Source organism: Arachis hypogaea, chromosome 15 (genome assembly GCF_003086295.3).
Source record: "Arachis hypogaea cultivar Tifrunner chromosome 15, arahy.Tifrunner.gnm2.J5K5, whole genome shotgun sequence".
In the NCBI taxonomy this organism is placed as follows: domain Eukaryota; kingdom Viridiplantae; phylum Streptophyta; class Magnoliopsida; order Fabales; family Fabaceae; genus Arachis; species Arachis hypogaea.
The window spans coordinates 38,294,213-38,319,868 of record NC_092050.1 but is presented as its reverse complement, the minus strand read 5'-3'; the positions used below and the strand labels follow the sequence as shown (position 1 = coordinate 38,319,868).

Below are 25,656 nucleotides of genomic sequence, written 5' to 3'. Positions count from 1 at the left end.
GGTTTTTGAACAGCCGCCGTTTTTACCAGGATGTTGTGGCATCTCTTCCGTTTAAAATGGTGGTTAGAAACCGCCGTTTTTGCCATGATAACCGCCATTTTTACCATGTTATAATGGCATCTTTTGTGTTTAAAATAGCAGTTTCTAACCGCCGTTTTTACCAAAATATAATGGCATCATTTTCGTTTAAAATGGCAGTTTTTAACCGCCGTTTCTACCAGCGTATAATGGCATCGTTTTCATTTAAAACGGGGGTTTCTAACCGCCGTTTGTACCTAATTATGATGACAATTTTATACTTTTTAAAATAAGATTGAAACCACTAATTTAAAGTGATATTTTCGAAACTCACTTAAAAGTCCCATAATAATCAAAAGGTATAACCATAAATCAAACATCATAAGATGATTTTTAATTCATACATGATCCAAAAGTCATAATTGAAATGTCATAATCCAAAAAACAAAGTATCAAAATAATCCTTAACAAGCATTGACTAATTATGACTTATAATTGTCTTAACATATAATCCTTAATATATGTCTTAACATATCAAGCAAGGTCATGCTTCCTTGTTACTTGCTCCAGAAGACCTACTTCCTAACTCTTTTGGTGATGAAATCTCACTCTCCTGATCCAATCCCTACAACAAAAATATAATTATTATGAGCACAAGAAATACAAGAAAAAGGCATATATTAATAATAAGTGGATAATTATGAATTTGAATTCATCTAAAAAATACATATAAAATGTTACTAATAATACTACTAGTGCTAGTTGTTAATTAGCTTTCCCATGTGCTTGTTAACCATAGCAGCGACAAAGAATGAAGTCTTAAGATCTTTCTATTCACTGATGTATAGAATCATTTCCAAACAAAGCAATAACAGCAATAACAACCCTTAGTCAACAACCAGCAATAACACATGCTCATGCTCACCTATTACCATTAGTTGCTTCCTACTTATGCCTATATACCATAAACATTGATAAATCTTTTTTTTTTCACTTTTTGTTAAACAATTATAATTTAGAAGAAAATCAGAACGGGAAGTCAAAATCTGTATTCATGAACAGTTTACAATTATTTCACTCAAAAGTACATTCAAATAGCCAACAGTGACCATGACCGAATCTTAACTTGTTTTGGAGATCAAAAGTATTCATGAACAGTTTACAATTATTTCACATCAAAAGGAAAAAAAAAAGAGGGAATTCTATGATGAATATGAACACTACTACTTGGGGGAGAAACCCTAATATTGCTCTACAAGGAGATGCTACTTCTCAATTAGTCCAACTACAACTGTTGCAAAATCTGTTGCAAATCATGAACGGCAACACATTTTTTAACATGGGGAATAACCCTAATTTCCCCTTAGGAAACCCCAGCTTCAATAATTCTTATCTTAACGGGTCAAACATCCTTCAAACTGTAGAACCTTTTGGCTTGAAAAGTGAAGAATATGGATCACAATCAAACCCTACTGGTCTATTATTATCTCAATCAGACTACAATAATGACTTCTTTCAACATGGATTGTCAACAAATACACAAGAGCTTGAATGCTATAACAAACTCAGCAACACTACTAATCAAGCAGAGATTAATCCACTGTTTCCTGCATTAGTAGCATCCTCTCCACTGTTTACAATTATTTCACATCAAAAGGAAAAAAAAGAGGATAATTGTATTTGTACATGTAAAACTTGTTGAGTAGGGAACATTCCAGCCAATTGTATTGGAATTTTACCTCATTCCTTAGAAGCAATATAGGAGACTAGCGCTTGCAATTGCACTTTAATGGTATCCAACTCTTCTTGCACATTTGGACCACAAGTAGATGATGTTCCAACATCATTTGAAGAACCTAAATTCATTTGACTAATCCTTGTAGTGTTGTTCTTGAAAGCAATTGTTGGAACAACTCCCATACCTAAACCTCGAACACGACCAGGGTGCTCTTTCCCAAAAACTACTCCAAGAGCATCAAGAGGAGAATTAAGAGTTAATTCCATCGGTTGTTGACTGCTATGTGCTTCAATCTTCTCCTACATGTATAAAAAAAAGAAAGAATAAAAAATAGTATTATCTTATAAAAAAGAAAGAAAAAGAAATACAAACAAGTTACTTATTACACTTTAGTCTTACCGCTATTTCTTTAGCTTTTTCATTAACATAACTTCCATCTATTTTCTTGTGAGTGATGTCCCACATTTGAACCCTACTAACTTCTTTTCCCGTCTCTTCCGTCTAAAATTTAAGAAAAGTAGAAAGACTTGATCAAAAAATAGAAGCCTACTAACTTCAATCATGTATATATCATTCATCTAATTATTATTTGAGATAGATTAGATATGCAGAAAATTAAAGCCCTAAAATACAGTTTAGTTAATGTTAATCTGCTTTAATTTTTTGGGTATTGCTGGTAGATAACTTAGTCGGACAAAATTCTGAAGGAATCATGGCTGCTTAATTAATATATAATAATTTCACACACTAGTATTCTCTAAACCAATAATGTGTTTGTTCTTTATTTTAGGTTCTGAATGCTTCTTGCTTTTTGAGCTTCAAGACAATATATTTGATAATAATAACATAATAGATCATCTATACATACCTATGGCATCAACAGTCTAATAATGTTTAGATTCATGTCCACGTTTACATTTAGGTTCGGATGGATGCTCAGAAGAATTTGAAGCTGCCGACTTGTCTCGGGATGAACTTGCAGCTGCTGCCAACTTGTCTCGTGAGGAACTTGCAGCTGCTGTCGACTTGTCTCAGGAGGAACTTGAAGCTGCTGACTTATCCCAGGAGGAATTTGAAGCTGCTGACTTGTCTCAGGAGGAATTTACAGCTGCTGCCGACTTGTCTCGGGAGGAATTTGCAGCTGTCGATGTCTCTCGGGAGGAATTTGCAGCTGCTGCAGACTTGACATGTGATGCATTTAAAGCTGCCGACTTGTCTCAGGAGGAATTTGCAGCTGCAATTGACTTGTCTTGTGAAGAATTTGCAGCTGCTGCTGCTTTAAGTAGATTCTTGTACCTCTTTTGCTTTGGCATATCTGCATAATAGATCAAGAAATTCAGGAAGTTACATATCTGCAAGTTAAATTTGAAGACCTAGTAACTAGTATATATCAGTAGGCACTACTATAATGTATAGATAAAATAATTTCATACCATAAATTAATTTAACCTACAAGCTATTCTGACATGTGTTTGTCTTCTCCAATGTCATCATCTAGTAGTTCATCATCTACCTCATCTCTTAACAATGATAGATTATCACCATTTTCAAATAAAGAATCCAAGTTTTGCTCTAACCATGGCTCATTCTCGCATGCTTCATCATCTTCATTTTCCCCCATATCATATGAGTCTCTTGGCTTCAAATGCACGACAACACTCCAATCTTTATTCACTTCATCATTGACAAAATACACCATTCGAGCTTGTGAGGCTTCAATATATGGATCATCCTCCTCTCGGTCATCACTGTGTATTACTCGTGAAAAATTAACAGAAGTAAAACCCCAACTATCCTTTCTACAGCCCCATTCTCTAGTGGTGTCAGCCCATTTACATTTGAATAAAGTAACCCAAAATCGGCCATTGTAGTTTAGTTCTATAATATCTTCTAATTTGCCATAATATGACAAATCAGCATTCCTAACATTAGCATCACTAGCGCTAGCAACACAAGGAGTTGAAGACATTAAGAAAACTCCACTATTCTGGGTTTTTAACCCATTGTCTCGATTGGTAGTTTGAAAGGAGAACCCATTGATACTAAATGTAGAAAACCTCTTGACATATCGTGATGGACCCCTTGCTAAGTATCTCAAATCCTCATGCACAGTATTCATAACGTCTGGGTTCATAAGCTATTATGATAGAACAACATATTAGTTATTATATCCACAACTACTGCTCAATATTAGCAAAAGAGATCACTTTTCTATTTACCTGCGTAGGAAACCAAGTAACAAAATCTTTGTTGACTCTTTTTTCTATCTCTACATTTGAAGGCCTTCTACCCTTAGATCGTCTTTGTACAAAATCTTTGAAGTCACTGTCAGATATGAAAGTTTAACTCTAACTAAACAACTATTTTCAAGTAAATAAAAAACATGTATGCAAATCCTTAAGTACTTACTCAATGAACGGTTTGACATATGGACAATTTAGAACCACATAGCGATGTGCTTGTTTTTTTTCCATAGGTGGCAACTCAAATACTGTGAAAGCTCCCTTAGAGTTACCCATTTGTGGAAAAAGTGAATCAACATGTGTATTGTAATTACCATCCGGACGATCATCAACACGTGGTGGCCTATTAAATCTTGTCTCAATCCCTTCTAAGTATCGAGAGCAAAATGTAAGAGCTTCTTCAGCCACATATCCCTCAGCTATAAAACCCTCTGATTTAGCTTTGTTTCGTACATAGGACTTCAAATGTCCTAAATACCTAGTTTGTATAATTGGCTTTAGTAAGTAAGATATAACTAAGTGATAGGTTAAATGAACAATGATTGAAAAGAGATATTTACCTCTCGATAGGATACATCCACCTATAGTGTACTGGTCCTCCAAGTTTTTCTTCATCAACTAGATGACAGGTTAAATGAACCATGATTGTAAAGAAAGAAGGAGGGAACAACATTTCTAAATGACAAAGGGTAAGGATTATTCAAGGTTGGAGCTTCTCAAGTTCTGTAAGACTTAAGCTTTTAGAGCACAACTGTTGAAAGAATGAAGACAACTCTATTAGCACTGCAGTAACTTTATCTGGTAGCACATTACGTATGGCAATGGGTAATAGTTGCTGCATAAGGATGTGGCAATCATGGCTCTTCAATCCAGAGAGCTTTCTTTGCTTCAGATTAACACACCGTGAAATATTACTCGAGAGACCATCTGGTACTCTAATATTCTTTATAGTATGCAAGAATACATCTTTCATGGAATTTGACATTGTGAACAAAGATTGATGATATCTCCCATTTTCATCTGGCCATAAATCTTTCCTTATACCCATTTCTTTGAGATCCTTACGAGCTTTGAGATTATCCTTTGACCTTCCAGTCTTATTGAGCAAAGTGTATAACACATTGTCGCAAACATTCTTTTCAATGTGCATGACATCTAGATTGTGGCGCAATAAGTTAGACTCCCAATAAGGAAGATCAAAAAATATGCTTTTCTTCCTCCACATCCCCGATTCATCATCTTCTTCAACAACTTTTCGTCGAGTCCTCTTACCTTTACTTGCCTGTAGTTCCTTCCCAAATGAAACATTGATGCCTTCAAGTTGTTCCAATATTTCTGACCCTGTTAGTACTGCTGGGGGATCCCTCAACTCAATTTTTCCATTAAATTTTGCACGACTGATGAGCGGATAATTTATACGCTTTTTGGCATTGTTTTTAGTATGTTTTTAGTAGAATCTAGTTACTTTTAGGGATGTTTTCATTAGTTTTTATGTTAAATTCACATTTCTGGACTTTACTATGAGTTTGTGTGTTTTTCTGTGATTTCAGGTATTTTCTGGCTGAAATTGAGGTAGTTGAGCAAAAATCAGATTCAGAGGTTGAAGAAGGACTGCTGATGCTGTTGGATTCTGACCTCCCTGCACTCAAAGTAGATTTTCAGGAGCTACAGAACTCAAAATGGTGCACTTCCAATTGCGATGGAAAGTAGACATCCAGGGCTTTCTAGCAATGTATAATAGTCCATACTTTGGCCGAGTTTAGACGATGTAAAAGGGCGTTGAACGCCAGTTCTACGCTGCTGTCTGGAGTTAAACGCCAGAAACAAGTCACAAACCAGAGTTGAACGCCAGAAATACGTTACAACCTGGCGTTCAACTCCAGAAAGAGCCTCTGCATGTGTAACATTCAAGCTCAGCCCAAGCACACACCAAGTGGGCCCCGGGAGTGGATTTATGCATCAATTACTTACTTCTGTAAACCCTAGTAGCTAGTTTATTATAAATAGGACTTTTTACTATTGTATTAGACATCTTTGGACGCTTAGTTCTTAGATCATGGGAGCTGGCCATTCGGCCATGCCTGGACCTTTCACTTATGTATTTTTAACGGTAGAGTTTCTACACTCCATAGATTAAGGTGTGAAGCTCTGCTGTTCCTCAAAGATTAATGCAAAGTACTACTGTTTTCTATTCAATTCATCTTAGTTCGCTTCTAAGATATTCATTCGCACTTCAACCTGAATGTGATGAACGTGACAATCATCATCATTCCCTATGAACGCGTGCCTGACAACCACCTCCGTTCTACCTTAGATTGAATGAGTGTCTCTTAGATCTCTTAATCAGAATCTTCGTGGTGTAAGCTAGAATGATGGCGGCATTCAAGAGAATCCGAAAAGTCTAAACCTTGTCTGTGGTATTCCGAGTAGGATTCAATGATTGAATAACTGTGACGAGCTTCAAACTCACGATTGCTGGGCGTAGTGACAGACGTAAAAGGAGGGTGAATCCTATTCCAGCATGATCGGGAACCTCAGATGATTAGTCGTGCCGTGACAGGGCATCTTGGACCATTTTCACAAGAGGATGGGATGTAGCCACTGACAACGGTGATGCCCTTGCATAAAGCCAGCCATGGAAAGGAGTAAGACTGATTGGATGAAGACAGCAGGAAAGCAGAGGTTCAGAGGAACGAATGCATCTCCATACGCTTATCTGAAATTCTCACCAATGATTTACATAAGTATTTCTATCCTTCTTTTATTATTAAATTTCGAAAACCCCATTACTATTTTATATCCGCCTGACTGAGATTTACAAGGTGACCATAGCTTGCTTCATACCAACAATCTCCGTGGGATTCGACCCTTACTCACGTAAGGTATTACTTGGACGACCCAGTGCACTTGCTGGTTAGTTATGCGAAGTTGTGAAGATATGTTTAGACCATGGTTCTGTGCATCCGTTTTTGGTGCCATTGCCAGGGAATCAATTTCGAACAACAATTCACAACCTGAGTAACAATTTCACATACCAAGTTTTTGGCGCCGTTGCCGGGGATTGTTCGAGTTTGGACAACTGACGGTTCATCTTGATGCTCAGATTGGGTAATTTTCTTTTTGTTTTATTTTCAAAAATTTTTTAAAAAATCTTTCAAAAATTTCTCCTTTGTTTTCGAAAAAAAATTTAAAAAAAAAATGTTTTCAAAAATATATTTTTCTTCAGAATTTTTAAGAATGAATTCTAGTGTTTCATGAAGCATGTGAAGCCTGGCTGGTTGTAAAGCCATGTCTAAATTCATTTAGACTGAGGCTTCCAATTTATTATCAAGAGCAAGCTAGTTGTTGCTAATCCACCTGCTGCTATTCCTGATTTACATACTAAAGCTTGGCTGGCTATTAAGCCATGCCTGACCCTTTGATTGGAGCTTTAGAGCATAAGATTCCTGGAATTCATATAAAAAAATTTTGGAATCCTTATTTTTGTTTTTCAAATAATTTTCGAAAAAATACAAACACATTTGGAAATCATAAAAATAAAAATAAAATCTTTTTTGTGTGTTTCTTGTTTGAGTCTTGAGTCATGTTATAAGTTTGGTGTCAATTGCATGTTCATCTTGCATTTTTCGAAAAAAATTCATGCATTCATAGTGTTCTTCATGATCTTCAAGTTGTTCTTGGTAAGTCTTCTTGTTTGATCTTGATGATTTTTTGTTTTGTGTTGTATGGTGTTTCTCATATGCATTCTTGAATTCTTAGTGCCTAAGCATTAAAGATTTCCAAGTTTGGTGTCTTGCATGTTTTCTTTGCATATAAAAATTTTCAAAAATATGTTCTTGATGTTCATCATGATCTTCATAGTGTTCTTGGTGTTCATCTTGATATTCATAGTGTTCTTGCATGCATTCCTTGTTTTGATTCAAAAAAATAAAATAAAAGAGAAAAACATGAAAATGATGTTTTAATTTTTCTCTCTCATCATTAAAAATTCAAAAATAAAAAAAAATATCTTCCCCTTTTTCTCTCATCAAATTCGAAAATTGAGTTGACTTTTTCAAAAATTTTTAAAAATCAAGTTGTTTCTTATGAGTCAAATCAAATTTTCAATTTAAAAACCTTATCTTTTTCACAATCTTTTTCAAAAATCAAATCTTTTTTTTCAAATTCCTTAGTTATTTTCGAAAATTCCAAAAATATTTTTCAAAAATCTTTTTCTTATTTTTATATCAAATTTTTGAAAATAACAATAACAATTAATGTTTTGATTCAAAAAATTCAAGTTTGTTACTTGCTTGTTAAGAAAGATTCAAACTTTAAGTTCTAGAATCATATCTTGTGATTTCTTGTGAATCAAGTCATTAATTGTGATTTTAAAAATCAAATCTTTTCCAAAACTAATTCCAATCATATCTTTTCAAAATATATTTTTCAAAATCATATCTTTTTCAAAATTTGATTTTAAAATATATTTTCTAACTTCTTAACTTCTTATCTTTTCAAAATTTGTTTCAACTAACTAACTAACTTTATGTTTGTTTCTTATCTTTTTCAAAACTACCTAACTAACTAACTCTCTCTCTAATTTTCGAAAATATCTTCTCTCTTTTTCAAAAATTTCTTTTTTTTTATTTAACCAATTATTTTAATTTTTAATTTTTAATTTTCAAAAAATTACTAACCTTTTTCAAAAACCATTTTCGAAAATCACTAACCCTTTTTCAAAAATTGTTTTCGAAAATTCCCCTTCTCTCTCATCTCCTTCTATTTATTTATTCTTCTACTCACACAGGGACCTCTATACTGTGGTAAAAAGGATCCCTATTATTATTATTTTTCTGTGCCCTCTTCTTTGTCATATGAGCAGGAGCAAGGACAAGAACATTCTTATTGAAGCAGATCCAGAACCTGAAAGGACTCTGAAGAGAAAATTAAGAGAAGCTAAATTACAACTATCCAGCAAGCACCTGTCAGGAAATTTCGAACAAGAAGAGGAGATGGCAGCCGAAAATAATAATAATGCAAGGAGGATGCTTGGTGACTTTACTGCACCTAATTCCAATTTACATGGAAGAAGCATCTCCATTCCTGCCATTGGAGCAAACAACTTTGAGCTGAAACCTCAGCTAGTTTCTCTGATGCAGCAGAACTGCAAATTTCATGGACTTCCATCTGAAGATCCTTTTCAGTTCTTAACTGAATTCTTGCAGATATGTGATACTGTTAAGACCAATGGAGTAGATCCTGAAGTCTACAGGCTCATGCTTTTCCCTTTTGCTGTAAGAGACAGAGCTAGAGTGTGGTTGGACTCTCAACCCAGAGATAGCCTGAATTCTTGGGATAAGCTGGTCACGGCTTTCTTAGCCAAGTTCTTTCCTCCTCAAAAGCTGAGCAAGCTTAGAGTGGATGTTCAAACCTTCAGACAGAAAGAAGGTGAATCCCTCTATGAAGCTTGGGAAAGATACAAACAGTTGACCAAAAAGTGTCCTTCTGACATGCTTTCAGAATGGACCATCCTGGATATATTCTATGATGGTTTATCTGAGCTATCAAAGATGTCATTGGATACTTCTGCAGGTGGATCCATTCACCTAAAGAAAACACCTGCAGAAGCTCAAGAACTCATTGACATGGTTGCTAATAACCAGTTCATGTACACTTCTGAGAGGAATCCTGTGAGTAATGGGAGGCCTATGAAGAAGGGAGTTCTTGAAATTGATACTCTGAATGCCATATTAGCTCAGAACAAAATATTGACTCAGCAAGTCAATATGATTTCTCAGAGTCTGAATGGAATGCAAGCTGCATCCAACAGTACTCAAGAGGCTTCTTATGAAGAAGAAGCTTATGATCCTGAGAACCCTGCAATAGCAGAGGTAAATTACATGGGTGAACCATATGGAAACACCTATAATCCATCATGGAGAAATCATCCAAATCTCTCATGGAAGGATCAAAGGCCTCAACAAGGCTTTAATAATGGTGGAAGAAACAGGTTTAACAATAATAAACCTTTTCCATCATCCACTCAGCAACAGACAGAGAACTCTGAACAAAATACCTCTAATTTAGCAAACTTAGTCTCTGATCTATCCAAGGCCACTCTAAGTTTCATGAATGAAACAAGGTCTTCCATTAGAAATTTGGAAGCACAAGTGGGCCAGCTGAGTAAAAGGATCACTAAAATCCCTCCTAGTACTCTCCCAAGCAATACAGAAGAGAATCCAAAAGGAGAGTGCAAGGCCATTGACATAAGCACCATGGCCGAACCTGTAAGGGAAGGAGAGGACATGAATCCCAAGGAGGAAGACCTCCTGGGACGCCCAGTGATCAATAAGGAGCTTCCCTCTGAGGAACCAAAGGACTCTGAGGCTCATCTAGAGACCATAGAGATTCCATTGAACCTCCTTATGCCATTCATGAGCTCTGATGAGTATTCCTCTTCTGAAGAGAATAAGGATGTTACTGAAGAGCAAGCTGCCAAGTTCCTTGGTGCAATCATGAAGCTAAATGCCAAATTATTTGGTATTGAGACTTGGGAAGATGAACCTCCCTTGTTCACCAATGAACTAAGTGATCTGGATCAACTGACATTGCCTCAGAAGAGACAGGATCCTGGAAAGTTCATAATACCTTGTACTATAGGCACCATGATCTTTAAGGCTCTGTGTGACCTTGGTTCAGGGATAAACCTCATGCCCCTCTCTGTAATAGAGAAACTGGGAATCTATGGGGTACAAGCTGCTAAAATCTCATTAGAGATGGCAGACAATTCAAGAAAACAGGCTTATGGACAAGTAGAGGACGTGTTAGTAAAGGTTGAATGCCTTTACATCCCTGCTGATTTCATAGTCCTGGATACTGGAAAGGAAGAGGATGAATCCATCATCCTAGGAAGACCTTTCCTAGCCACAGCAAGAGCTGTGATTGATGTGGACAGAGGAGAATTAATCCTTCAATTAAATGAGGACAACCTTGTGTTTACAACTCAAGGATCTCTCTCTGCATCCATGGAGAGGAAGCATAAAAAGCTTCTCTCAAAGCAGAGTCAAACAAAGCCCCCACAGTCAAACTCTAAGTTTGGTGTTGGGAGGCCACAACCAAACTCTAAGTTTGGTGTTGGGAGGTCTCAACAAAGCTCTGCACATCTGTGAGGCTCCATGAGAGCCCATTGTCAAGCTATTGACATTAAAGAAGCGCTTGTTGGGAGGCAACCCAATGTTTATTTATCTAACTATATTTTTCTTAGTTATATGTCTTTATAGGTTCATGATCATGTGGAGTCACAAAATAAATATAAAAATTGAAAATGGAATCAAAAACAGCAGAAGAAAAATCACACCCTGGAGGAAGACATTACTGGCGTTTAAACGCCAGTAAGAAGCATGTTTTGGGCATTCAACGCCAGAACAGAGCATGGTTCTGGTGCTGAATGCCAGAAATGGGCAGCATCTGGGCGTTTGAACGCCAGAAATGCACCCTGGAGGAGAGCTGGCGCTGAACGCCCAGAACAAGCATGGTTCTGGCGTTCAACGCCAGAAATAGGCTACAAATGGGCGTTCAACGCCCAGAACAAGCACCAACCTGGCGCTGAACACCCAGAGTTGTGTGCAAGGGCATTTTACATGCCTAATTTGGTGCAAGGTTGTAAATCCTTGAACACCTCAGGATCTGTGGACCCCACAGGATCACCTCAGGATCTGTGGACCCCACAGGATCCCCACCTACCTCCACTCACTTCTTCTCACCCCTCTTTCACACAATCCCATAAACACTCTTCCCCAAAATCCTTCACCAATCACCTCAATCTCTCTTCCCCATCACCTCACCACCACTCACATCCATCCACTCTTCCCCATAAACCTACCTCATAAACTCCACCTACCTTCAAAATTCAAAATCAATTTCCCACCCAAACCCACCCTAAATGGCCGAACCTTCACCTCCCCTCCCTTCCCTATATAAAGCCTTCCATTCTTCCTCATTTTCACACAACACAACCCTCTCTTCTCTTCTTGGCCGAAACACACATCCCCCCTCTTCTCCATCTTTTCTTCTTCTTCTTCTTCATCTTTTCTTTCTTCTCTTGCTCGAGGGCGAGCAAAATTCTAAGTTTGGTGTGGTAAAAGCATAAGCTTTTTGTTTTTCCATTACCATTGATGGCACCTAAGACCGAAGAATCCTCTAGAAAAGGGAAAGGGAAGACAAAAGCTTCCACCTCCGAGTCATGGAAGATGGAAAGGTTCATCTCCAAAGCCCATCAAGACCACTTCTATGATGTTGTGGCCAAGAAGAAGGTGATTTCTGAGGTCCCTTTCAAACTCAAAAGAAATGAGTATCCAGAGATCCGACATGAAATTCAAAGAAGAGGTTGGGAAGTTCTAACAAACCCCATCCAACAAGTCGGCATCCTAATGGTTCAAGAGTTCTATGCTAATGCATGGATCACTAGGAACCATGATCAAAGTAAGAACCCGAACCCAAAGAATTATCTCACCATGGTTCGGGGAAAATACTTAGATTTTAGTCCGGAAAATGTGAGGTTGGCGTTCAACTTGCCAAACATGGAAGAGAACGCACGCCCCTACACAAGGAGAGTCAACTTTGATCAAAGGCTGGACCAAGTCCTCATGGACATATGTGTAGAAGGAGCTCAATGGAAGATTGACTCAAAAGGCAAACCGGTTCAACTAAGAAGACTGGACCTTAAGCCTGTAGCTAGAGGATGGTTGGAGTTCATTCAATGCTCAATCATTCCCACTAGCAACCGGTCTGAAGTTACTATAGATCGGGCCATCATGATCCATAGCATCATGATTGGAGAAGAGGTGGAAGCTCATGAGATTATACCTCAAGAACTCTACAAGGTGGCTGACAAGTCCTCCACTATGGCAAGGTTAGCCTTTCCTCACCTCATTTGCCACCTATGCAATTCGGCTGGGATTGACATAGAGGGAGATATCCTCATTAAAGAGGACAAGCCCATCACTAAGAAAAAGATGGAGCAAGCAAGAGAGCCCATTCATGGAGCTCAAGAGGTGCATGAAGCTCATCTCCATGAGATCCCGGAGATGCCTCAAATGCACTTGCCTCCACAGAATTTTTGGGAGCAAATCAACACCTCCCTAGGAGAATTAAGTTCCAACATGGGACAATTAAGGGTGGAACATCAAGAGCACTCCATCATCCTTCATGAAATAAGAGAAGATCAAAAAGCAATGAGGGAGGAGCAACAAAGACAAGGAAGAGACATAGAAGAGCTCAAGGACATCATTGGTTCCTCAAGAAGGAAACGCCACCATCACTAAGGTGGATTCATTCCTTGTTCTTATTTCTTCTGTTTTTTGTTTTCTATGTTATGTGCTTATCTATGTTTGTGTCTTCATTACATGATCATTAGTAGTTAGTAACTATGTCTTAAAGTTATGAATGTCCTATGAATCCATCACCTCTCTTAAATGAAAAATGTTTTAATTCAAAAGAACAAGAAGTACATGAGTTTCGAATTTATCCTTGAACTTAGTTTAATTATATTGATGTGGTGACAATGCTTCTTGTTTTCTGAATGTATGCTTGAACAGTGCATATGTCTTTTGAAGTTGTTGTTTAAGAATGTTAAATATGTTGGCTCTTGAAAGAATGATGACTAGGAAACATTTTATTTGATAATCTGAAAAATCATAAAAATGATTCCTGAAGCAAGAAAAAGCAGCAGAGAACAAAGCTTGCAGAAAAAAAAAAGAAAAAAAATAGGCGAAAAAAAATAGAAAGAAAAAGCAAGCACAAAAGCCAAAAGCTCTTAAAACCAAAAGGCAAGAGCAAAAAGCCAATAACCCTTAAAACCAAAAGGCAAGGGTAAATAAAAAGGATCCCAAGGCTTTGAGCATCAGTGAATAGGAGGGCCTAAAGGAATAAAATCCTGGCCTAAGCGGCTAAACCAAGCTGTCCCTAACCATGTGCTTGTGGCGTGAAGGTGTCAAGTGAAAACTTGAGACTGAGCGGTTAAAGTCAAGGTCCAAAGCAAAAAAAGAGTGTGCTTAAGAACCCTGGACACCTCTAATTGGGGACTTTAGCAAAGCTGAGTCACAATCTGAAAAGGTTCACCCAATTATGTGTCTGTGGCATTTATGTATCCGGTGGTAATACTAGAAAACAAAGTGCTTAGGGCCACGGCCAAGACTCATAAAATAGCTGTGTTCAAGAATCATCATACTGAACTAGGAGAATCAATAACACTATCTGAACTCTGAGTTCCTATAGATGCCAATCATTCTGAACCTCAATGGATAAAGTGAGATGCCAAAACTATTCAAGAGGTAAAAAGCTATAAGTCCCGCTCATTTAATTGGAGCTATGTTTCATTGATAGTTTGGAATTTATAGTATATTCTCTTCTTTTTATCCTATTTGATTTTCAGTTACTTGGGGATAAGCAACAATTTAAGTTTGGTGTTGTGATGAGCGGATAATTTATACACTTTTTGGCATTATTTTTAGTATGTTTTTAGTAGAATCTAGTTACTTTTAGGGATGTTTTCATTAGTTTTTATGTTAAATTCACATTTCTGGACTTTACTATGAGTTTGTGTGTTTTTCTGTGATTTCAGGTATTTTCTGGCTGAAATTGAGGGACTTGAGCAAAAATCAGATTCAGAGGTTGAAGAAGGACTGCTAATGCTGTTGGATTCTGACCTCCCTGTACTCAAAGTGGATTTTCTGGAGCTACAAAACTTAAAATGGCGCGCTTCGAATTGCGTTGGAAAGAAGACATCCAGGGCTTTCCAGAAATGTATAATAGTCTATACTTTGGCCGAGTTTATATGACGTAAAAGGGTGTTGAACGCCAGTTCTATGCTGTTGTCTGGAGTTAAACACCAGAAACAAGTCACAAACCAGAGTTGAACGCCAGAAATACGTTACAACCTAGCGTTCAACTCCAGAAAGAGCCTCTGCACGTGTAACATTCAAGCTCAGCCCAAGCACATACCAAGTGGGCCCCGGGAGTGGATTTATGCATCAATTACTTACTTCTATAAACCCTAGTAGCTAGTTTCTTATAAATAGGACTTTTTACTATTGTATTAGACATCTTTGGACGCTTAGTTCTTAGATCATGGGAGCTGGCCATTCAGCCATGCCTGGACCTTTCACTTATGTATTTTTAACGGTAGAGTTTCTACACTCCATAGATTAAGGTGTGAAGCTCTGCTGTTCCTCAAAGATTAATGCAAAGTACTATTGTTTTCTATTCAATTCATCTTAGTTCGCTTCTAAGATATTCATTCGCACTTCAACCTGAATGTGATGAACGTGACAATCATCATCATTCCCTATGAACGCATGCCTGACAACCACCTCCGTTCTACCTTAGATTGAATGAGTGTCTCTTAGATCTCTTAATCGGAATCTTCGTGGTGTAAGCTAGAATGATGGCGGCATTCAAGAGAATCCGGAAAGTCTAAACCTTGTCTGTGGTATTCCGAGTAGGATTCAATGATTGAATGACTGTGATGAGCTTCAAACTCGCGATTGCTGGGCGTAGTGACAGACGCAAAAGGAGGGTGAATCCTATTCCAGCATGATCGGGAACCTCAGATGATTAGCCGTGCCGTGACAGGGCATCTTGGACCATTTTCACAAGAGGAGGGGATGTAGCCACTGACAACGGTGATGCCCTTGCATAAAGCCAGCCATGGAAAGGAGTAAGACTGATTGGATGAAGACAGCAGGAAAGCAGAGGTTCAGAGGAACGAATGCATCTCCATACGCTTATCTGAAATTCTCACCAATGATTTACATAAGTATTTCTATCCTTCTTTTATTATTAAATTTCGAAAACCCCATTACTATTTTATATCCGCCTGACTGAGATTTACAAGGTGACCATAGCTTGCTTCATACCAACAATCTCCGTGGGATTCGACCCTTACTCACGTAAGGTATTACTTGGACGACCCAGTGCACTTGCTGGTTAGTTATGCGAAGTTGTGAAGATATGTTTAGACTATGGTTCTGTGCATCCATTTTTGGTGCCATTGCCAGGGAATCAATTTCGAACAACAATTCACAACCTGAGTAACAATTTCACATACCAACGACTTAGCTTAAACTTATGACCCCTTTCTAAGAAACGGCGATGCCCCAAAAAACACCATTTTCCACCATGCTTTAATCTATATGAATCAGTGTTGAAGTTACATGTGGGACAAGCATATTTACTGTGTACGTTCCACCCAGATAAGTTACCAAGGCCTAGAAAATCACTAATTGTCCACATTAATGCTGCTCGCAATGTAAACATTTCATTCTTGAACCTATCTAATGTTTGAACACCATCATGCCACAACTCTTTTAACTCTTTGATAAGAGGTTGTAAGTATATGTCTATGTTGTTCCCCGGCATTTTCTCTCCGGGAATAATCATTGACAAGATTAGTGATGCTGGCTTCATGCACTCCCATGGAGGTCGATTGTATGGAATAAGCACCACTGGCCAAACGCTATAGTTTGTGCGCATAGCTCCAAAGGGGTTGAATCCATCCGCTGCAAGACCAAGACGTACATTTCGAGGATCTTCGTCAAACCTATCATGAAGTAAATCAAATGTCTTCCAAGCTTCAGAATCCCACGGATGCCTCATCTTCGAATCTTTCTTTTCTGCCGAAGCATGCCATCGCATTGATTGAGCAGTCTTAGAACACATGAATAATCGTTGAAGTCTCGGTTTTAGTGGAAAGTATCGCAAGATCTTTGCCGGTTTCTTCTTTTTAGCATCGCTCCATTTAGATGTCTTGCATCTTTTGCATTCTTGCAAATCTTCATCCTCCCCCAATATAACATGCAGTCATTAGGGCAAGCAGGTATCTTGGTATAATTAAGCCCTAGTTTGTTTATGGTTTTCTTCGCCTCATAGAATGTATTTGAAATCTTCGCATTTCCAAAAGCATCTTTTATTAACTTGAGAATTTCGGTCATGCTTTGTCGCTTATTCTGTATAAGCACTTTATGTGATATAGACTAATCAAGAAAGACAGTTTTGAATACTTTGTGCACCCTTCATACAATTGTTCACTACCATCTTCCAACAACTTGTAAAATTTTACATTTTCTGCATTGTCTCCATCTCCATCTTCTATATTGTCTTCATCTTCATCTCCATCTTCTATGTTGTCTTCATCTCCATATCCATCTTCATTCAAGTCAGGTCCAGTAACTCCAAACGCGTCATTGAGCATTGTTACCATTGGATATTGAGATGTCAAATCATCTTGTACAATATGACTAGTTTGATGAGCTTGTGACCCAACTCCAACTGCTTCTTCACCATGCCAATACCAAACTTTGTAGTTTTCTGGAAATGGCTTGACTATTAAATGTTCAAAAACTTTCTCTCTTGTTTGTCACTTGCCAAAACCACACACCGGACAAGGGCATTTAATCTGATGACCCCCGAGAGATCGATGCTCAAAAGCGAAATCCAAAAACTTGTTTAGACCATCTTTATACTCATGCGTGTTTCGTGGTTTTTCAATCCATGACTTATCGATTGACATTACTAAGAGGGACTACAAATAGAAATTTTAAAAAATCTATTCATTAAAAATTTCTCTCTCTCTCTCATATTAACTAGGCAACTAACTAGTATATATCAGCAGGCACTCTATAAAAAGAAATTCTTGTATGTACAAATTAGATATCAAACAAATACTTAAATAGTATTTTAAAAGAAATTATAAAAAAATTGTAATTACCTCTTCCAAATGATAATTTTGTGGCTGTAACAATGGCTTTGTGAACTTTTCCTTCTCAAGTAGTGGTATATATGCAAATTAATTTTTTTCTACAAGATAGCAAGAGACAAAAAAATTATAATTTATAAAAAAAATTTGTATAAAACTCGTATTATATTAACTAACTAACTAAAATTTTCTTTTTCTAAGTTTTAAAAATAACAGAAAAAAATATTTAGAATAATTTATATAAAGACTAATAACCTTTTTATGACTAAGGGTGTTTAATCAGTATTAGATATAACATTGCTTGAATTTTATTCTGAACACACATATAATTAGAAGAATGAATGGATAGAAAGTGAAAGGGAAAAGGAAGGGAGTAAGTAATTACCAAAACTGGGAAGTGAGAGCAGGAGGGGTAGGGAAGTGACCTTAGATAGGCCAGGGGGGATTGTAACAAGATCTTCAAGAGTCTCCACCTTATCTAAAGGCAATGAGCTGTATAGTTCATCAACATCGCTGAATTCATCAAAGTCCTCCTGCAAAAAAATGAAAAATAGAACAAACAGAAAAGTTGAGTGCAGAGGAAAAAGTCGAGTGATGACAAAGTTACCTAATAATGAAGAAGATATGAACTATTTATCACAACTCACAGGTACTATTTATCCTTTTTTTTCATTTGTTTTGCGGCTTGTGCCGCGACACAGTTTCTTCAAACTGAAGTTGCAATTGCACATGCCATTTCATAGATTATGGTTAGATATATGGACCACATACAACAGCTTTTGACTTCTTAACATTACTAGATGTTCATAAAGTCAAATTAGCATATGCATTTAATCATTGTTTAATTATGAATTAGATTCCCTTGGTTAGAGGTTATTATTCTAACAAAATGGTTGCCTTTAATTATTTAATTAGCTATAAGTTTTATTTGTGAATAAATTAAATCTATCACATACTAAGTAATATTTAATTAATATAGCAGCATTAATATTGAATCACTTTATGTACAAACATTCAGTATTAGACACATTGTGTCAAATAATTAATCAGTTATATAACTCATATGCCAAGGAAAAACTTCATAAAATATGGTCTACAATTTAAATCATAATTTTCATGTTTAGTTCAGTCTATTTTCTTTTTTGCCATTTACAAAAATAACACTAACAGTCTAACACTATAGAAACATAACACTTTTGTTAAGCTCTTCCTCTTATATATGCAGAATAATAAACAATAATGCTTTTTCAAAGAACATAAATATTTTACAAACTTCAGAACGAGACTCCATGGACACATTAATTACATCAATCATGAATTCATAATAGGAAAGAAAATAATTTTTTTTCTTAAATTTGTGAAGTCATCACTCATCTGTAACATGTCATGTTGTGTTCCAAATGGTGCAACTTTTCGTGCAAATTTTGAATAATATATGAAGAAGAAAGTTATCTAATAATGAAGAAGATATGAATCTTGAGTGCAGAATTCTACAAAATTGAGTTAAATATAGTTGGATAACATAAACTGCAACATACTACACAAACTGCAACATAATCACTCATATTTCAATAACTCATGACAAAATTGAGTAGCAAAACATATCAACTTCAGAAGAAAAAACACACACAACTTGAATAACACCTCTACACTATTTGAGTTGCTTCCTTTTGCTTGAGAAATAAAGAGAACTAAATAGAAGTAAGCAAAACAAAGCAAACATAGTTTAGTTATTGCCTCATAAACTAGTTCCCAAACTGCAAAACAAAATGGTTCTAAGTGCCTAAGAAGCAAGTCCAAAATCAAAGAAACAGCTCAACCAGTGTCCAATACACACATCAAAATAACAAAAAAGTGGTGAATTTTTTCTCAAAGAAAAAATCTTCTTTTACATATAAACCACGACCATCCATAATCAATTTTGCTCTAACTCTTACCAAGTTTTCATTTTCCAGAACCACAGTCCACGTATTAATAGAAGTAATAGCAAAAGGACAAAAGAGTAAGTCACATAAAAAAATTTTGGATGACTAGACTAATACTTTTTCTTTGTTTTTACTTTACATTTGAATTAATATTAGCTAATTATCTTCTATTTTACACTAAAACTATTATCTCCTAACATTTTTTGAAATGATTAATCAATTTGAGCCATTGAACATGCAAGCAACTTGGTTGTAATTGTAGTTCTACTACTATAGATAATTATTATATGCTAAATAAAGTAACTATTTAACTAGGCAAAAGAGGCGGATAAACTAATAGTTTGAATAATGAGATGTCAGCCTTACAAGGCACACAAACATCAATCAATAATAATGAATAAAAGTTCAGTGAGCTCTCTGTATAATTAACTATATCAACGAGAGAATAAATCATTTTAATAAGTCAATCGAAAAAATCAATGATAAGTCTATTGGAGTTTTTCATCAACTGGATTAAAAAGGTCTTACCCCACCGTCTATTAGTATTATAGAAAGTTGGATAGAGTTATGTTAATCTAGCAAATTCAATTAAACTCAATCTTATCAATAAACGTACAATTGAGATGAAGTTGTCCTAATAAGTCACTGAAAATAATCAACAGTAAGTTTATTAAAGTTTTTCAACACAATTAACAAGGTTCTAACCCATCGTCCACTGGTATTATAAAAAATCAGATAGAGCTATATCAATTCAATTGATTCAACCACCTCAATTACAATTAGTTAAGATCAATTATGTGATTCAAGACTTCCCTAGATATATCCTATCCTCAAATCAAGACAAAAAAAATTACTCTATATAAACTAAACGCATTTCATCAAATATTTGGTATATAAACAAAACTCAATGCAAGTAAATAAAACCAAAATTCAAAATTATCAAATTAACAAAGAAGATAAGAATAACTCAAATAAACATAAATTCAAATTTAAAAAAATTAAAAATTCTAGATAAAAGAAAGAATTTTATTCTTTAGAAATCTAACCTAAAACATAAGAACTAATTTTAAAAAAACCTTATGAGGAAATAAAGTTTTGTATGAGTAGAAGGCAGCAAATGCAGAGACAAAACCATGGCTTATCAAAATACGTATACTTGCAAAATAAAAAGCTGTCCTATTTTTTGGAATCTGGTAGAAACAACTCTCACAGTCCAACTTGTAAAAGTCACGGTTAATTCCACACTAGCGACTAGCCAAACATTTTTAAAATTCAAACTCAATAAACTAGCTAAATTTCATGTGTTGCATGAGCGTGATCCACACAAGTTGCTTGCTTGCCCTGTAACTGAAGGCAAGGCCGCAACCGGCAAGCAAGAGTCTAATCCCAGTTAACAACACATCGATGGCAAGGTTTTTCTTCTATTCCAAGGTTTTTCTGAGATCTGAGATCTGAGATCGGAGATCAAAGAAACACCTTAATAGAAGTAAGCAATAGAAGATCTGAGTTCAGAGAGAGAGAGAGAGAAACACCTTAATAGAAGTAAGCGAAAGAGGACCTGAGATCGTCGTCAATCACCCCCGCACCAACGTCAATCCAATGCTTCAACGGAAGACCCAAAAATCCCTAACAGAGCTGCAGAGAAACAGAAACCCCAAAAATCAGCACCAAAAGCAATTTTGAAATCCTAACCCAAACAAAAACAAAGGAATCGGTGCCTTCTGGAATCGAAATGCTGAGGTCAGTAGCCACCAGAGCCTTGCCTCTCGCCGGAATCTTCGTCTCCACAGCACAAAAGAAAAAACAAAATAAAATAGCATCAGTTTCGATTTCGGCTTCTCTATGTACGAAAACAGCATTTCGGTTTCGGTTTCAGTTTAACTTGAGAAGGAGAGGTACCTGGAGAGATCGTAACCGGCGGAGAGAGGAGAAGCCCTAGAAGGAAGAAGGCGTTGTCGGAGAGCTTCTTTACACTGAGGAAATGAGAGTGTTGTATGTTCAGAGAGGATAGAAGCCCTAGCTAGAAGGAAGAACGGCGTTGAATAAGCCAGGGATTGCAATTTTTCTCTTTTTATATGCGTGTGAAAACAGCGGTTCAAAACCGCCATAATCACCAGAACCGCCAAAATATCTAAAGCCAATTATGGCAGCAGAAAAAATTGCCATAATGGCTCGATAATATGGCGGTTCTTTAAAACCGCCTTAATTTCCATGCCATTTTAACCCTTTTTCTGTAGTGTGATTACATTTGATGGATGCATTAAGGTGAATAATCTCAATATTTTTTTTGTCGGTAAACTCGATCTATGTGTACAACACAATTTCCTAATATGTATGAAAATGGACAGATCCACCAAGATCCAATGAAAAACAGTTTGTATTGAGATTGCACTTAAGATCTTGAAATATAAAATCACCTACGAAAGCATATTTGCAATAAATTCTGATATATTCAGGTTAGGTTAAAGCCACTAAAGGCCAACTCTAAATCAACTTCAACTTCCTTTCATAACTAATCAAAACCCAAAATAATTAAATTCTCAATTATTAAATTTCACTAAATGCTTATAAAAATTTTGGCAGCAACTCTAAACTCGGACTTTACCATTCTCGGGTCCCATCCAAACTGTAACACCCTAATATGCAAATCCTTATGCTCGAGTCATAAGTCAATGATATTACGGTGGTACGACTCTCAGGAGGATTTTTAATAAATAAATATAGGTACTTTCGAAAGGAGTATTAATCGAGAAGCCTGAAAAGAGTAGAAATAAAATTGCGAAGACGTATCACTCACGTTTCGACAACAAAAGATAAACCGCGGAGCCGAAAATGTTATACGGACAAGGCGTAGAGGAGATTAAGAGATAGATAATAGATAGATATATATAACATAAGTAAATAGCCACTAGTCGCGACCCGCGAAGTTTAGGCCGGCTAGGATACATTATGAAAGTAGTTGATAACAGTATATCCTAATCTCTCCCGAAGGAAACATGAGAGCCTCTATAGGCAATTCAAAAGAGTTCAATACATAATATAATCTTTTCGAAACAAAGGTGGAGAGATTCTAAGCAAAACCCAAAGTAGAAAAAATAAAGATCTTCGCCGTCTCTCAGACGACCCACAACTCACTTCTGAGCACCTGGACCTGTATCTGAAAAATAAGAGATATATACGGAATGAGAACCCTGGGCCCATGGGTTCCCAGTACGGTAAAAGTGCCAAATAAATTCAATGTACTGCAATGAAAACTCACTAAGCATCCTAAACTTCTTCGCCAATTATTCATCCTAGGTTCTCGCTAATCCATGAATAGGCAACTGTCACAAGGGAGTGCTAAATCTAATTCATGTTTCACATGTTTCCCAACTCGCTGACTCTTCCACGAATCAGACTCAGAATTATAAACAAAACCATCACCAGTTGTTCTGCCTCAGCAATTCTATATCAATACATCATACACTCGCCTGGAGCTAGTGAAACCACATCACTGCGTCTACCCAGGGAGCTCCAGTTATCTCATTCAATAATCATCATCATTATGCAATCACATCATCAATTCATCTCATCAAGAACAGCCCTCAACACCCACCGACACCAGCATGAGGGGCCTCTCAGTTGTACAAACACAAGCAATACAGGCAAGTACTACACAAATATGGTACAAGTAGAACAAGTAGCATATAGTCAGGTAACATGGCATATATGATGTAGAAATCCAAAACAAATGGAAAACCCAAAAAATTCAAACATATGCAAATGATGAATGCATGTCCTATGGCTGATGATATCATCTGTCGGTTATATAGCCAACCCGACATGTCCTGGTAGCTAACCATTGGACAGAAACACCCTTGCAGAGCAAGTAGGTTTGAGCTATAACCCCCTTGCTACTGCCCGCTCAACCCAGAGCCAGTGAAATAATCACTACTGCGGCTACTACCCAGGCGGGTGTCTAAAAGCTCAACCTGGAGCGAGTAGAATCACCACTACTACCGCTACTACCCAGGCGTCACAATCTCTGACCTGGAGCAAGGGGGACAAACCACAACCCTTGCTACTACCCAGGGTCTCAATCTCTCTCCTGGAGCAAGTGGGACGAACCACAACCCTTGCTACTACCCAAGATCTCAAAACATACATTCGTTCAGTTTAGAAGCAATCATCACTGTTATCAAATCTCAAACATTAACCTGGAGCAAGCGGGACGAACCACAACCCTTGCTACTACCCAGGATCTCAAAACATACATGTATTCAAAACTCCATAATTAAACTCATTTATCATAAACATCCTTTCCCGTCTCATACCCGGAGCAAGTGGACAACGCCACTGCCTACTACCCGGGGTCACACATCACATTTCAACCCTTTTCATTGTTATCCGTGTAACACATTCATTCATTAATCATATATGCATTTATACTCAGCCATAAACAATAATGGCTTTGCTGTAACCCGGCAATAACTCAGCCATCCGGCCCATGGTTCAATCAAGAACCGGCCATTTATCAACAAATATAGCCCTTCGGCTCATGGCATACACGGTACTCCCACCGTCACCCTCCATATCTCATATAATCATCTTTGATCATCATTGATCATAACTTTTCCCCTTGCTTCACTCGCAAGTTACCACATCCCCTAGCTCCTTTCTCATTTCTAGGCATATCATAATGATTTAATACATAAGGGGTGAAATCGGAGGCTTAGAAGTATGAGATTTGCCTTTAAAAACTCAAAAATGAACTTTGGCATGAAAACAGGGCCACGCGTACGCGCACTCCACGCGCACGCGCAGATGGCCAAAAACTCATCGACGCGCAAGCGTCATACGCGCGAACGCGCGGGTTGAAAAATATCCAAACAGCGCGCAAGCGTCAACCACACGTACGCGTGGGTGCTCTTGCGCCCAGGCACAAAACTGGCACAACTCTGGCACAACTCTCTGGAAAATAGCTGGGCATATGGTGCAGCGCATCGACGCGCCCGCGCATACCACGCGCACGCGTGGATGGTGCTTTCTGGAAGAATGGCGCGCACGCGTCAAGTGCGCCTACGCGCGTAGGGTCGTTCTGCTAAAAATTTTCTAAGTTAAAAGCTGCAGAATTTACAGATTCAACCCCCAATCTTCCGACGGTCATAACTTCCTCATTTTAAATCATTTTTCACCCGTTCTTCGAACGGCATGGACATCCCAGATCCAATTTCATTTCTAAACAGATTTGGTAGAAAACGGAGGTCTGTAGTCCAGGTTATGTCCCATCAAAATATGCCCAAAAACCATGTTTTCATACAAAACCACAAGGTGCCATTTTCAAAACAAGCCATTTTCAACTCTTTTCAAAATCAACCAAAACATGCCAATTTCATCCCTTTCTTTGAAATCAATCAAAATATACTAAAATCAACATCAACCCTCCTCAACTCACACATTGACACTTTCTCAAACTCAAACACATTTACATATCATACACTCTTCCTTATGCCAAATTTCAACAACACTATTTCCAATCAACCATCATTATACATAATCAATATCATACTCACTATCACGTGGTTTCACCCACAAATCAACCTTAATCATTCCTCAAGCATATATCACAACATACATATCTCTAATGCATCATCATACCATCAAGGCATCAATAGTCATAATCACATATATGACCACATAATATGTCTCAACCAAAACCAAACATACCTCATCTATATAATTTCACCTAAATTTACCAAATTCCACACTTCAACTCCTCAAACCTTATTATTCAATAACCAACCCAATCATTCATATATTCATTACCGGAAATTCATCCAATCACTTATGTCATCATACAATGCACACATCACTTACCTTTCTTACCTCTTTCCGGCCTCCGGCCCAAAATTCACGACCTCCGGCCCAATTTTTACAATTTAAATGCATAAACCACAAATCAATACTCATTACCCAATACATCAAATTCTCAATACACCAAGCATACAAGGCCACACA

The 25,656-nt window shown here is 37.1% G+C and overlaps 1 protein-coding gene and 1 non-coding gene across 3 annotated transcripts; both read right to left on the bottom strand.

Moving 5' to 3' along the window:
• Nucleotides 1–366: 366 nt before the first annotated feature.
• Nucleotides 367–18,258, bottom strand: LOC114925270 (uncharacterized). Of its 2 annotated transcripts, XM_072219120.1 has the most exons (6): nucleotides 18,120–18,258; nucleotides 17,747–17,835; nucleotides 2,625–3,071; nucleotides 2,156–2,257; nucleotides 1,758–2,055; nucleotides 367–643 (listed from the first exon to the last, which is right to left on the bottom strand). In XM_072219120.1, the coding sequence occupies exons 4-5, from the start codon at nucleotides 2,219–2,221 to the stop codon at nucleotides 1,759–1,761; spliced, it is 363 nt and encodes a 120-aa protein (XP_072075221.1). In that variant the 5' UTR covers nucleotides 2,222–2,257; nucleotides 2,625–3,071; nucleotides 17,747–17,835; nucleotides 18,120–18,258; the 3' UTR covers nucleotides 367–643; nucleotide 1,758. The 2 variants fall into 2 exon arrangements, with proteins under 2 accessions (XP_072075221.1, XP_072075220.1); XM_072219119.1 differs by lacking the exon at nucleotides 2,625–3,071.
• On the bottom strand, nucleotides 9,390–9,497 carry LOC112752943 (small nucleolar RNA R71). The gene has a single exon (XR_003177351.1). It is a non-coding gene; the product is annotated as a small nucleolar RNA R71 (small nucleolar RNA).
• Nucleotides 18,259–25,656: the final 7,398 nt, after the last annotated feature.